This window comes from Scyliorhinus canicula, chromosome 23 (assembly GCF_902713615.1).
Source record: "Scyliorhinus canicula chromosome 23, sScyCan1.1, whole genome shotgun sequence".
In the NCBI taxonomy this organism is placed as follows: domain Eukaryota; kingdom Metazoa; phylum Chordata; class Chondrichthyes; order Carcharhiniformes; family Scyliorhinidae; genus Scyliorhinus; species Scyliorhinus canicula.
The window spans coordinates 17,635,629-17,649,426 of NC_052168.1; the positions used below are offsets into that span (position 1 = coordinate 17,635,629).

At 46.3% G+C, this 13,798-nt stretch overlaps 1 protein-coding gene across 5 annotated transcripts in view; it reads right to left on the reverse strand.

Moving 5' to 3' along the window:
- LOC119956431 (SUN domain-containing protein 2-like) overlaps positions 1 to 13,798 on the reverse strand; it is a 103,077-nt gene that overhangs the window by 15,595 nt on the left and 73,684 nt on the right. For all 5 annotated transcript variants that reach the window (XM_038783646.1, XM_038783647.1, XM_038783649.1 and 2 more), the window contains 4 exons: positions 8,699 to 8,935; positions 8,233 to 8,310; positions 3,840 to 3,883; positions 2,656 to 2,818 (listed from right to left, as the gene is read on the reverse strand). In XM_038783646.1, the coding sequence (XP_038639574.1) occupies positions 2,656 to 2,818; positions 3,840 to 3,883; positions 8,233 to 8,310; positions 8,699 to 8,935 (522 nt within the window). The remainder of the gene's footprint in view (positions 1 to 2,655; positions 2,819 to 3,839; positions 3,884 to 8,232; positions 8,311 to 8,698; positions 8,936 to 13,798) is intronic.

Consider the following 13,798-nt stretch of genomic DNA (forward strand, 5'->3'; position numbering starts at 1 on the left):
TCCCGCCCTTTGTGCTTTTAGATGTTGACAGCATGTAGATGGAAAATGGGAACTAGCCACAGATAAGATCCTCAGAAGACATGAGAGGTAATGGTGCAGGACTGGGAAGAGAAACCATTGTAGATGATTGTCTGGCTAGAGTAAAGGTAAAATTGATGATCATTAATGAGATAGAAGAGTTTGAAAGAGAATGGAAAGATTTGGCATAATCTGTAGTTCCAATTCGGAGCCGGGCGCCGGAGGGGTTTGCGCCGCGCCAACCGGCACCGAAGGGCCGGCGTGTTCTGGCGCATGCAAAGGGGCTTTCTTCTCCGTGTCTGCCATGGCGGACCCTACAGAGGCCGGCACGTAAGGAAGGAGTGCCCCCACGGCACAGGCCCGGTCGTGCACGCACCCCCCCCCCCCCCCCCCCCCCCCCCCCCCCCCCAACTCCTTCCTTCCGTCATTAACTCAACAAATCTCTGCCTTTCCACTGTCTCGATATTGTCGCACTGCTTATCTAAAATTCCTACATAGAATCCCTTCAGTGCAGAAGGAAGCCATTTGGCCCATCGTGTGTGCACCGATTTTCCGAAAGAGCACCCTACCTAGAACCAGTCCCCCGTTCTATCACCGTAACCCTACCTAACCTGCACATCTTTGGACTGTGGGAGGAATCGGGAGTATCCAGAGGAAACCCACACAGTCACCCAAGGCCGAATCAGGTCCCTGGCACTATGAGATAGCAGTGCTAACCACTGCCAGAAACTGAATATTGGGAAGATTTAAATCATTGTGCGAAATCTTCCAGCTGTTCAGGTTGGTGGGATGTTCCAGTCCTGCCGATGGCACACCCCCTCCAAGGGATTCCCAGTGGCATGGGTTAGATTCAATGTGAAATCCCATTGAAAGTGGCGGGACCAGCAGTGGGCCGCCTCCAGCTGCCGAGAAACATTCCGCAGGGAGGCCATTATCTGTGGTCCCTCCCGCAAATTTAAGTTTCCTAGCCACTGACACCATCCCCTTACCTGGCAACCATGAGGTTCAACTAGACTTGATGTTGTCATTTGACTCGATACAAGTTTCTTATCACATATCCGTGCCATCACCATGTCCCCGTGCAACAGGTGATTAAGAAGGCAAATGGAAATTTGTCCTTCATTGCTAGAGGGATGGAGTTTAAGACTAGGGAGGTTATGTTGCAATTGTATAAGGTGTTGGTGCGGCCACACCTGGAGTATTGTGTTCAGTTTTGGTCTCCTTACTTGAGAAAGGACATACTGGCGCTGGAGGGTGTGCAGAGGAGATTCACTAAGTTAATCCCAGAGCTGAAGGGGTTGGATTATGAGGAGAGGTTGAGTAGACTGGGACTGTACTCGTTGGAATATAGAAGGATGAGGGGGGGATCTTATAGAAACATTTAAAATTATGAAGGGAATAGATAGGATAGATGCGGGCAGGTTGTTTCCACTGGCGGGTGACAGCAGAACTAGGGGACATAGCCTCAAAATAAGGGGAAGTAGATTTAGGACTGAGTTTAGGAGGAACTTCTTCACCCAAAGGGTTGTGAATCTATGGAATTCCTTGCCCAGTGAAGCAGTTGAGGCTCCTTCATTACATGTTTTTAAGGTAAAGATAGATAGTTTTTTGAAGAATAAAGGGATTAAGGGTTATGGTGTTCGGGCCGGAAAGTGGAGCTGAGTCCACAAAAGATCAGCCATGATCTAATTGAATGGCGGAGCAGGCTCGAGGGGCCAGATGGCCTACTCCTGCTCCTAGTTCTTATGTTCTTATGTTCTAACCGCTGCCCCTCTCCAAATTCTCCTGCTGCTGTCTTTACTGAAACGTTCACAAAGCCTGAATTTAAAATTATCCTTTTCAAATCCCTCCATGGCCTTTGCCCCTCCCTATCTCTGTAACCTCCTTCAACAACCTGTAAACCATCTACAAGGCACAAGTCAGGAGTGTAATCGAATACTTTCCACTTGCTTGGATGAGTGCAGCTCCAACAACACTCAAGAAAAACAACACCATTCAGGATAAAGCAGCCCAGCTTGATTACTATCCCTTCCACAAACATTAATTCCCTCCACCACCGACGACCAGTGGCAGTCGTGTGTACCAAATACAAGATACCCTGCAGGAACTCACCAAGGCCTCTTAGGCAGCACCTTCCAAACCCACAGCCAGTATCATCTAGAAGGACAAGGGCAGCAAGATACATGTGAACCCCACCACCTGCAGGTTACCTTCCAAGTCACTCAGCTCCTGACTTGGAAATATATCACTGTTCCTTCAATGTTGCTGGGTCAAAACCCTAGAATTTCCTCCCTAACAGCAATGTGTATGTACATACACCTCGGGAACTGTAGCTGTTCAAGAAAGCAGGGTTGATACAGCAGGAACCCATTAAGCCATTGCCGGGGAAGGGACCATCACAACCGGAAATCCCACCGGCATGGCACCGCAGCAAGAAGCTTTTATGGCGCAGCGTGGCCGGAAGACTGCGTCCATAGTTATTCCCATTCTTATACTCATGGATTTCTATAGCACACCAAAACATTCCACACTTTAACCATTTTGACTATGCTGCTATCCCCAATCTGGAATGGGCCTCTAAACATGGTTTTGATCTGTTTCTGTTCAATAAAAGCAGTAGCCCTCCAGATGACTCACATCGTCCTTCATACTTTCAATCCTGCTGCTCAGCGTTTCCACATTTGATGCCATGTTCGTTTGCACAGTACGCACATCCATCAACTCAAGCTGGGTTTGGCCGAGCTGTTCTTCCAGTTGGTTTAATGCAGACTGAAATGATTTCTGCTCATCAGTCACAGTACTGAGAACAAAGAGAAGATACCATCTGTGAACACAATAGGTTTAAAAGCCTTGCAGAGAATGGTAGTATTATTATTTATTTTAAACGTGGATTCTTAAAACATATCCAGAGAAAACTGCACTGCTTGATGGACTGTCAGCAGCTGTATAATAGAGCCACCCAAGACCGTAGGTTCTAGGTGCAATTCCAGTTCTTTACCCAGCTAGCTGATACCATTAGGGACAGTGGTGGAGCGCCAACATTTTCCTCAATGTGCTCGAGGTAGAGAAGGGAAAATAACCAGGGGTTGGTTTAGCACACAGCTAAATAGCCGGCTTTTAAAGCAGACCAAGACAGGCCAGCAGCACGGTTCAATTCCCATACCGGCCTCCCCAAACAGGTGCCGGAATGTGGCAACTAGGGGTTTTTCACAGTAACTTCATTTGAAGCCTACTTGTGACAATAAGAGATTTTAATTTTTAATTTCAATAGCCAGTGATTTCTACGGGATATTGAATGTCAGGCTCATACATTAAAACTCTAAACTGTTGATGCCTGTGAAACTGTAACTTAGCAAGGCTCAAAGGCCTCAGGAGACGAGGAGGAAAGGAAAAGATGGATTCATGGAGTTGACTCTTCAATTCTGTATTGGTGAAAGAATATATCAAGTGACTTGGTCAGTGAAGGGCAATAAACTGCTTCATGTATCAGCCACTAACAAACTCTTATATGCTGCACTCAAGCATTTTTCTGTTGACATTGCTCCAGTTACAGAAGGGCTAGTTAGCACAATAAGCTGGAAATACAAATGACCAGCTGGACAGTACCAAGTTGTGATATTACCAATATACAGTCAGCTGGAGAAGTACTTGCTCATCCTGCAACACTGCAGGTATCATTTTTAAGTCGGCTCCTCACACTGCAGCCCAGCACAACATCGTATTAATTAGTGGCAGTCATCAATGTGGCTTTTTCCGATTGGAAACATTTCTATTGTACAGATGCATGATAGAGAAACTATGCCAGACCTCAATTCCCATACCTTGTAAAAGCTGATTTTGCCTCCTGTATTTCTCTGAACATCTCCTGGAAAGGGGGCAAAAAAAGAAAAGAAAATGGGATTCAATTTTATTTGCCTGTATGGATCCTCAGTTGCAGCTACCCAGGTTTCTCAGAGCCTGCTGGTTTGCCATCTGAACAATTTTGGAACGCAACAGTCTTATTTTCAAGTAGACTGTCCGGAAACTTTAAAAGCGAACACCACGGGCAGAATTCACCACGGGCAGAATTCTCCGCAACCAGAAAAAATTGGCAAAGCCGTCGTGAATTCGGCCAAGTTTCACGACGGCCTCGGAGGCCGCTCCTCGCCCCCTATTCGCCCCTACCGGCGGAGATAGGAGGGCCGTGCCGGGAAACTCGGCCGCCGGGCCTTGTCCCTGGCGTCAAGGCCCGGCGCGCCAAGAATGACGCCACGGCGGCGCCTAATGACGTCATCCGCGCATGTGCGGGTTGGGCAGCTCAAACCCGTGCATGCACGGTTGCCGTCTTTCCCCTCAGCCGCTCCACAAGACGTGGCGGCTTGATCTTGCAGGGCGGCGGAGGGGAAAGAATGTGTCTCTTAGAGACGCCGGCCCGACGATCGGTGGGCACCGATCGCGGGCCAGTCCCCTCCCGAGCACGGTCGTGGTGCTCGATCCCCGATCCGCCCCCCACAAGCCCCACACTTACCTGGTGCGCCATGTTCACGACAGCAGCGACCAGGTGTGGTTGCCGCCGCCGTGAACAGGTCGGGAACGGCAGGCCGCTTGGCCCATCCGGGCTGGAGAATAGCGGGGGTGCTGGAGAGTCGCCATTCTGCCTTCGTCGGGCGACTCTCCGTGGATTTTCGCGAGTAGGCCGACCACGGACATTTGGCCGCTGGGGCGAATAGCGGGAGCGCGTCGGACCGGCGTCGCGGGAAAAAACAGCGCAGCCCGCTATTCTCCCACCCATCGTGGTTGCGGAGAATTGCTCCCCACAAATCTGGATTCCAAAACAGAAGACTTTCTCCCGTTTCTTTATATATTTACAATATAAACGTAATTGCTGATGTTTCTCATGTATTTTCAGCAAAACAGAACATGAAGCACCAGCACTCAATTTTTGAGTTTGGCAAAAGGTGGCAATGCTAGGTCCCAACCACAAGCCTAAGCTCAGAGCTGCACAGATCCTTACCCAGGTCTGGTAGACCAGAATTATACAGCTGTGAACCCCAGGCTAGCTTAAAGCCCAGTGCTATATCTTTTTTTCAATATATAAGGTAGAGGCACAAATATACATTGGACCAATGGAAAATGTGGCTGGAGAAGTAATAATAGGAAACAAAGAAATGGCAGAGGAACTGAATAGTTACTTTGAATTATTCTTCACGGCGGAAGGCACCAGTGTGATGTCAGAGCTCCAGGAGAATCAGGGGGCAGAGGTGGGTATAGTGGCCATCACTAAGGAGAAGGTTCTGGGGAAACTGAAAGTTCTGATGGTGGATAAATGACCTGGACCAAATGGACTACATCCCAGGGTTCTAAAATAGATAGCTGAGGAGATTGTGGAGGCATTGGTGGTGATCTTTCAGGAATCACTGGGGGCAGGAAGGGTCCCAGAGGACTGGAAAGTGGCTAAAGTAACATTGCTGTTACATTAGCTACTAATGGCTAATGTACTAGGCTAATGGATTGTTACTAATTAATGGAGGGAGGCAGGAAACGTGAAATTATAGGCTGTTTAACCTGACTTCGGTCATTTGTAAGATTTTATAGTCCATTATTAAAGATGAGATCGCGGAGTACTTGGAAGTGCATGGTAAAATAGGACTGAGTCAGCACGGCTTTGTCAAGGGGAGGTCATGTCTTCGAGTTCTTTGAGGAGGTAACAAGGAAGTTAGACATAGGAGAACCCGTGGACGTGATTTATCTAGATTTCCAGAAGGCCTTTGACAAGGTGCCGCATAGGAGACTGTTAAATAAGTTACTGGTGTTAAGGGTAAGATCCTGCATGGATAGAGGATTGCTGATTGGCAGAAGGCAGAGTGAGGTTGAAGGGGTCTTTTTCAGGATGGCAGCCAGTGACTAGTGATGAGCCTCAGGGGTCAGTGCTGGGACCACAATGTTTCACAATATACATTAATGATCTGGAAGAAGGAATTGAAAGCACTGTTGCTAAGTTTGCAGATGATACAAAGATCTTTTACATAGAATTTACAGTGCAGAAGGAGGCCATTCGGCCCATCGAGTCTGCACCGGCTCTTGGAAAGAGCACCCTACCCAAGGTCAACACCTCCACCCTAACCCCATAACTCAGTAACCCCACCCAATACTTAGGGCAATTTTGGACACTAATTGGCAATTTAGCATGGCCAATCCACCTAACCCGCACATCTTTGGACTGTGGGAGGAAACCGGAGCACCCGGAGGAAACCCACGCACACACGGGGAGGATGTGCAGACTCCGCACAGACAGTGACCCAAGCTGGAATCAAACCTGGGACCCTGGAGCTGTGAAGCGATTGTGCTATCCACAATGCTACCATGCTGCCCGTTCTGTAGAGGGACAGGTCGTATTGAGGAAGCAGGGGGGCTGCAGAAGGATTTGGATAGGCTAGGAGATTGGACAATGAAGTGGCAGATGAAATACAATGTGGAAAGGTGTGAGGTTATGAACTTTGGAAGGAGGAATGGAGGCATAGACTATTTTCTAAATGGGGAAATGCTTAGGAAATCAGAAAGACAAAGGGACTTGGGGAACAAGATTCTCTTAAGGTTAACGTGCATGTTCAGTCGGAAGTTAGGAAGGCAAATGCAATGTTAGCTTTCATGTCGACAGGGCTAGAATACAATTGCAGAGATGTACTTCTGAGGCTGTACAAGGCTCTGGTCAGACCCCATTTGGAGTATTGTGAGCAGTTCTGAGCCCCATATTGAAGGAAGGCCTTGGAAAGGATCCAGAGGAGGTTCACAAGAATGATCCCTGAAATGAGGAACAGTTGAGGACTCTGCGTCTGTACTCGGAGTTTAAAAGGATGAGGGGGGATCGTAGTGAAACCTACAGAATACTGCAAGGCCTGGATAGAGTGGATGTGGAGAGGATGTTTCCACTTGTAGAAAAAATTGAATCAGAAGACACAATCTCAAACTAAAGGGACAATCCTTTTAAACAGTGACGAGGAGGATTCTGTGGAACTCTTTGCTGCAGAAGGTTGTGGAGGCCAAATCACTGAGGACTGGAAAGTGGCGAATGTAACATCGCTGTTACATTAGCCACAATCTGTATTTAAGACAGAGATAGATAGGTTCTTGATTAATAAAAGGGGATCAGGGGTTATGGGGAGAAGGCAGGAGAATGGGGACGAGAAAAATATCAGCCATGATTGAATGGCTGGGCAGACTTGATGGGCCGAGTGGCCTAATTCTGCTCCTATGCTTATGGTCTTATGTATCAGAACATTTCATAAATTGTATGCTGGCATTTTGTCGCCCGACACATCTCTTCTTCCCCCTGGGCTGTGCGACTATTCTGAAGCCCCAAAGTAATACCTATCATTACCGCTTAAACAAACCATAGGAACAATTAGGTCTAATTCATGCCCCAATAGGCCCAAAGCATACTGCACTCACCAGGTGTCATGTCTCACAGTACTCACACACTATTACAATATCCTAAGAGCTGCAAATTCTAATCAGTACTGATTTATTCAAATACAGTCTGTTTCTAGCATTTCCTGAGGGAGTTGCTCCATAGATTGGCCATTGGCTCAATATTAATAGGGAGAGGATGCAGGGATGTGTGGCAGCATAGGGAAAGAGCAGCCAAGGGCAAGGATTTGGATGTGGCTGCAAATAATAGAATCATAGAATTTACAGTGCCGAAGGAGGCCATTCGGCCCTTGAAAAGAGCACCCTACTTAAGCTCAAGCCTCCACTCTATCCCCATAACCCCACCTAACCTCTTGGACACTAAGGGGCAATTTAGCATGGCCAATCCACCCACCCTGCACATCGTTGGAATGTGGGAGGAAACCAGGGCACCCAGAGGAAACCCACGCAGACACAGGCAGAAAGTGCAAACTCCACACAGACAGTGACCCGAGGCCGGAATTGAACCCGGGTCTCTGGAGCTGTGAGGCAGCAGTGCTAACCACTGTGCCGCCCCATAAAATGGTGCAGACTCCCACTCGATTGCTGGTCAGAATGACAACCCTGCTGGCATGTAGGAGCATATACAAGCAAGCAGCAGGAGACTGCAGCCAGGGACCTGTATCGATTTATTGATCCTGCCCTGGCAGTGAGCAATGTTTGACCCAAGATCCGACTATTTTAATACAGGATTCAGTTTCCTCATTGTAGGTGTCCTGCTCAGTACAACAAATTAATACCTGATCTGTACAGGTTTCCAAAACTCACCTCTGTTTGGCCATTAAGTTCTTGAAGCAGCTGCTCCATTCGGGCATCTTGCTGTTGCTGGACAACAGCTATATTATTCTATGGGAAGAGAAAGACAAAACATTACTTACTGCAGACATCCTGGCTGCTGTCTCCTGCTGCTTGTCCTTTTTTGTACAAATGAGGGTCTTTTCAAAACATTTGCGAATGGTCCCACCAGGCACCATGAATTAATTAAAAATTCAATTTACTCCCATGTTTGAACATTAAATACCCACATCACTTTGCTGTGAATACCGTCTGTGGACTGATTAGGTGTCAAAGTCACTAAATTTACAGTCAATTATGTTTTTAATGTGTGACGAACAAAGATAAGGTGCAGTGAGAAGCTCTTGCTGAGCCAGCAAACCAAAATCACGTTGGTGTTAGAAGTCATAGGGACCATGCTACCAAAGAGGTGTTGGTGAAGCTAAGAATTATAGCTCACCTGAATCCTCAAGATTGAATCATTCGGCACTTCATCTTGAACCGCCTCGCGCTGTTGAGTGACAAACTCCTGAAGCAGTTTGGTCACATCGTCTTGTGTAAGTGGAGGTTCAACCGGGATAGTCTCCCTTTCCCTTGCTGGCTGCATTTGCTGACTTGGTTTGGTTTCTTGCTGTAACTGGGTACGAAAGTCAGAAGCCAGCTGCGCCAACTGCTGTTCCATTCTCTGTACACGAGACTGTAAATCAAAAAAATATTTTTTTAAAAATTCATGTTGGATGTCAACCTGATCTATTGGCTTAATTGCACATTATTTTAAAACCAATGGCCTGGATTCTCCAGGGAAGATCACAAGACATGGGTTTGCTTTGGCCTGCAGAATCCACGTTGGGCCAAAAATCAGGATTCGTGATGGGCCTCCATCCCCGTCCCACTGACATTCCAGGCGGGCTTCCCGCCCCGACCTGGCAGGACCATGCAAATAGCTCATTATTTTACATGTCATCGATGAGCAGCACGTACCATTCACTAGCCAGTTGGGATGCTCCAACCTTCCCCAGCCAAGAGTCCTGCTGGCATGAATTGGTGCAAGTATTGAGGATCATGGACCAAGCAGCTTGCAGTCAGAGGTGTGACAAAGTAGTAAGTACTCTCCCAACAGTTGCCACCAGGCTGCCAAGCAGGGTCCTTCATGAGAGGTAGAGTCTGGGAGGCTTATGCTCGGCTGGGAGGCTCAGGGCAGGGGTCTTCCCTGGAATGGGGCTCATTTGGCTGCTCTTCTCACCTGCAGCCTTTAAACTCATTAAACAGCAACGTCAATGAGTAAAAATTATTTTTTTCTCATAATAAACTGAAAGTGAGGGGCTAGTTTAGCACAGTGGCTAAATAGCTGGCTTGTAAAGCAGATCAAGGCCAGCAGCGCGGGTTTAATTCCTGTACCAGCCTCCCCGAACAGGCGCCGGAATGTGGCACCTAGGGGCTTTTCTCAGTAACTTCATTAAAGCCTTCTTGTGACAATAAGTGATTTTCATTTCATTTCAAGCGTTCTCATCTGTACCCCTAAGACCATGGACTGGTATCTCCGCTCCCCTAGTCACGTGCATCCTGGCGGCACGCCATTCGCTGGTGACGGGATTTTCTACTCGCGCCGCTTGTTAATCAGATTTCCCATTGAATCAGCCCACACTGCTGGGAAACCCAAGGGCGGGGTGGAAACAGAGAAACATGGCCCATTTAAACAATCACTCAGTATCTCAGAAATACATATCCCTCATAATATGAAAGTGTTCTAATCTGTAACCCTAAACCCTTCAAAACATCTGTCAATATGCCAAGTTTAAAGTTTTATGAGATGAAAGTAAAAGTTATGTCTTTAAAGTGGTGGAAACCTTTGAAGTGGTTTTCACACAGTCAATTTCAATACCCTTTAAAGTATAGAAAGTCTGTGTAAATGGCTAGGAGACTGAAAGCTTTGAACTGAATTTTTTACATTCAATTTTACACTCCATTGCCTGCTGAAAGCTTCTTGATTGACAGGTTGAGGCAGTTACAAAGTGAAGAATCAGATTGTTTATTTATATAGCTCTGCACGGATCCATTACAAAGAGTCTTCCTCTTTGTTCTCATATGCTTCCTAGAACGTGCAGGACAGCTATAAAATTGGCTCAGCAACAGGAAACAAAGGGAAGCTGTTTCCAGTGGCGATCCATAGGGATCAGTTTTGGGGTCCTTGCTGTTTGTTGCACATATAAATGACTTGGACTTAAATGTGGGAGGCAGATTTGGGATATTTCCCAATCTGGGAATTTCCCAATAAGGGGCCCCCTTTCCCAATAAGGGGCCTCGCGGTAGCATGGTGGTTAGCATCGATGCTTCACAGCTCCAGGGTCCCAGGTTCGATTCCCGGCTGGGTCACTGTCTGTGTGGAGTCTGCACGTCCTCCCCGTGTGTGCGTGGGTTTCCTCCGGGTGCTCCGGTTTCCTCCCACAGTCCAAAGATGTGCGGGTTAGGTGGATTGGCCATGCTAAATTGCCCATAGTGTAAGGTTAATGGGGGGATTGTTGGGTTACGGGTATACGGGTTACGTGGGTTTAAGTAGGGTGATCATTGTTCGGCACAACATCGAGGGCCGAAGGGCCTGTTCTGTGCTGTACTGTTCTATGTTCTATTTGCGGAAGCCACAAAAATGGGCCATGTAGTTAATAGTGAAAAGGATAGCTACTGTATCCAGAATTATATTAATGGTTTGGTTGAGTGGGTGTAAAATTGGAAAACAGAATTCAATCTGGAGAAATGTGATGTAATGCATTTGGGCAGGGCATCAGAGCGAGGGAATACACAGTAAACAGGAGTATATCGAGATGGGTAGAGGATGTGAGACACCTCGGAGTGCATGTCCACAGGTCCCTGAAGGTAATTGGACAGTGGACAAGGTGATAAAAATAAACCATATGGAATACTTTCCTTTATTGGATGAGATATTACTACAAAAGCAGGAATATAATGCTGGATCTTAGAAAAACTTGGTTAGGCCTCAGTTGGAATTTTGTGTAAAGTTCTGCTCACCACATTGCAGAAAGAATATAATTGCTCTGGAGAAAGTACAGAGGGGATTTACAAAAATGTTGCCAACGCTTGAAAATTACAGCTATAAAGGAAATATTGGAGAGGCTAGGGCTGTTTTCCTCAGAAGATGAGGCTGAGAGATGACCTAACTATGACAAAATTATAAGCAGTCCAGACAGGGTAGACAGGAAAGACTAGTTTCCCCTAGCTCAAGGGGTGAGACAAAGGTGTCGTTTTAAGGTGATTGGTAGATGGTTTAGAGAGGACATGAAGAAAATCTTTTTCACCCAGAGGATAATGGACATCTGGAATTCCGTGCCCCAATTGGTGGTCAAGGCAGAAATGGTCAACACATTTAAATGGAACCTAAATTTGTACCTGAAGTGCTATAACCTGCAAGACTAAAGACAAGGTGCTGGACAGTGGGATTAAAATAAGTGGCTAGTTTCTTTTCTTTCTCTTATTTTGGCTGGCACAGACATGATGGGCTGAATGGCTTCTTTCTGTGCCATGCCTTAAACAAAAGAAAGCACTACATTCCTAACTTGAGATAAACCACATTTGAGACAATTTTAACAAAAGCATTGGAAAGGCAGGGCTCCATGATGATGCACACATCAGACAACTAATGGCAGGAATATGGGGCCAGGGTGTGAGGGGATTTGAAAGCGGACGGTCACATGAAAACATTTCCCAGAATATACCCATCCAAAGGTGGCAACCCTAATAAGACATTGGTTGAGCATGCTCCTTGATTCTTGGATGTCATTGGTTGCCCAGCTGTCAGTCATGGCATTGTGCTCAATGTGGCACATAGCAACTGGCTCTTACCACTCTCAATCACCTCCTCCTCAGGCCTCTAATAATTAAAGCATTGAAAAAGATGTTTACCTTTAGAACAAGCCAGATCTATCATTACTTCCTATTAAATTATATGGCAATGAAAGTGCTAGGAGGATTTGAATTGCTCAAGTTCAACTGCGCCCATTGATTGACAGGTCACAGGCTACACGAAACACTCTATCGAACTCTGACTGACCAATCGGAGCGGAGTATTCACTATGGTCGTCAGGCATAGTTATTTTGGGGTGGAGGAACAGAATTTGAGAAATTGTTTCTTTCTTGCACGGCAGATACAAGAGGTGCAGTGTAAATCAAGTTAATGCAGCTGACGACAGTGCCCAAAAATGGACAGAAGAACACAAATTAGAGCTGTCGCATTGAAGACACCCTCCCCAAAAAAAATAAAAATAAGAATTGGTCACAGCTCTGGATGCCAGTGAGAAGCATTTCCACACATGGGGATGCACAACTTATGGTCAGCGGGTGGCTGCAGTACAACACAAGAGGGTTTTTGTTTTAGTTTGTTGATAGTAAATAGAGATCAAGGTAAAGGGAAGGTGAGAGGAAAAGAGTCGCTGATACTGTGCAAAAACATTAAGTGCTGACGGAATTCCTTTATATGGTTCATGTAAGGGGAAAAAGCTGTAAATCAGGACATGTGTTATTTCAAGCAAATTGTTGGGACGCTGGGGTGTTTAATGAAAAACCAGGACTGTCCAGTCACCATATTCTTTTAATTTAAGATGAAACAAATGTCCTAGATTGGGTGGGGGGGGGGGAATGGAGAGTTTTAAAAAAATATAAATTTAGAGTACCTAATTATTTTTTTCCAATTAAGGGGCAATTTAGCATGGCCAATCACCTAACCTGTACATCTTTGGGTTGTGGGGGTGAGACCCACGCAGACACGAGGAGAATGAGCAAACTCCATACAGCCAGTGGCCGGGGCTGGGATCGAACCCGTGCATTCAGCGCCATGAGGCAGCAATGCTAACCACTGTGCCATCCAAGAGATCATCCTAAACTCTGCCTGGAGACTCAATCCATGCAGGGGTCTGATGCATGCTGGACAAATAATCAACTTGTTCCATCACCCATCTAACACCAAGATTTGCAAGACCCAAAATGATGACAATCCACACACTTTAAATCACAATATCTTCATGATGAGGCAGAGCATGATGGTAGGAAACAAGAGAAAAAGCAGCAAATCCTGCACTCCAGGTCCCACAGATCTCATGGGACATTCTGCCCCTTGTGTTCAAAGATCTGTGGGTAGAATCAGCCTACTCATGAAAACCCATGGCAGAAACGTGTGCCCCTGAATAGATGTCATCCTCGAATCAAGGGACAGCTGACGACAAACTACTAAAAGTGCCACAAAAACCCACCTGATTCACTAATGTTCTTTAGGGAAGGAACAACTGCCCTTACCCAGTCCAGTCTATACAATTCCAGATACCCAGCCCTCTGAATTAGAATCTATTTCCTCATTGAGTCTCTGCTAAAACTAAAATCTGTCCAATGGTATATCTTTAAGTATCAGAATTGGACACGACAAAAATACAGTCAGTCCAGTAAACCCTACTAATTCCTCCTCATTAACATCCAGCAACTTGTTCCAAATGGACGAGCAATAGCCTGGTATAGTCAGAGTCACTTTTCAGTCAACATACCCCATCATCAGAAATCC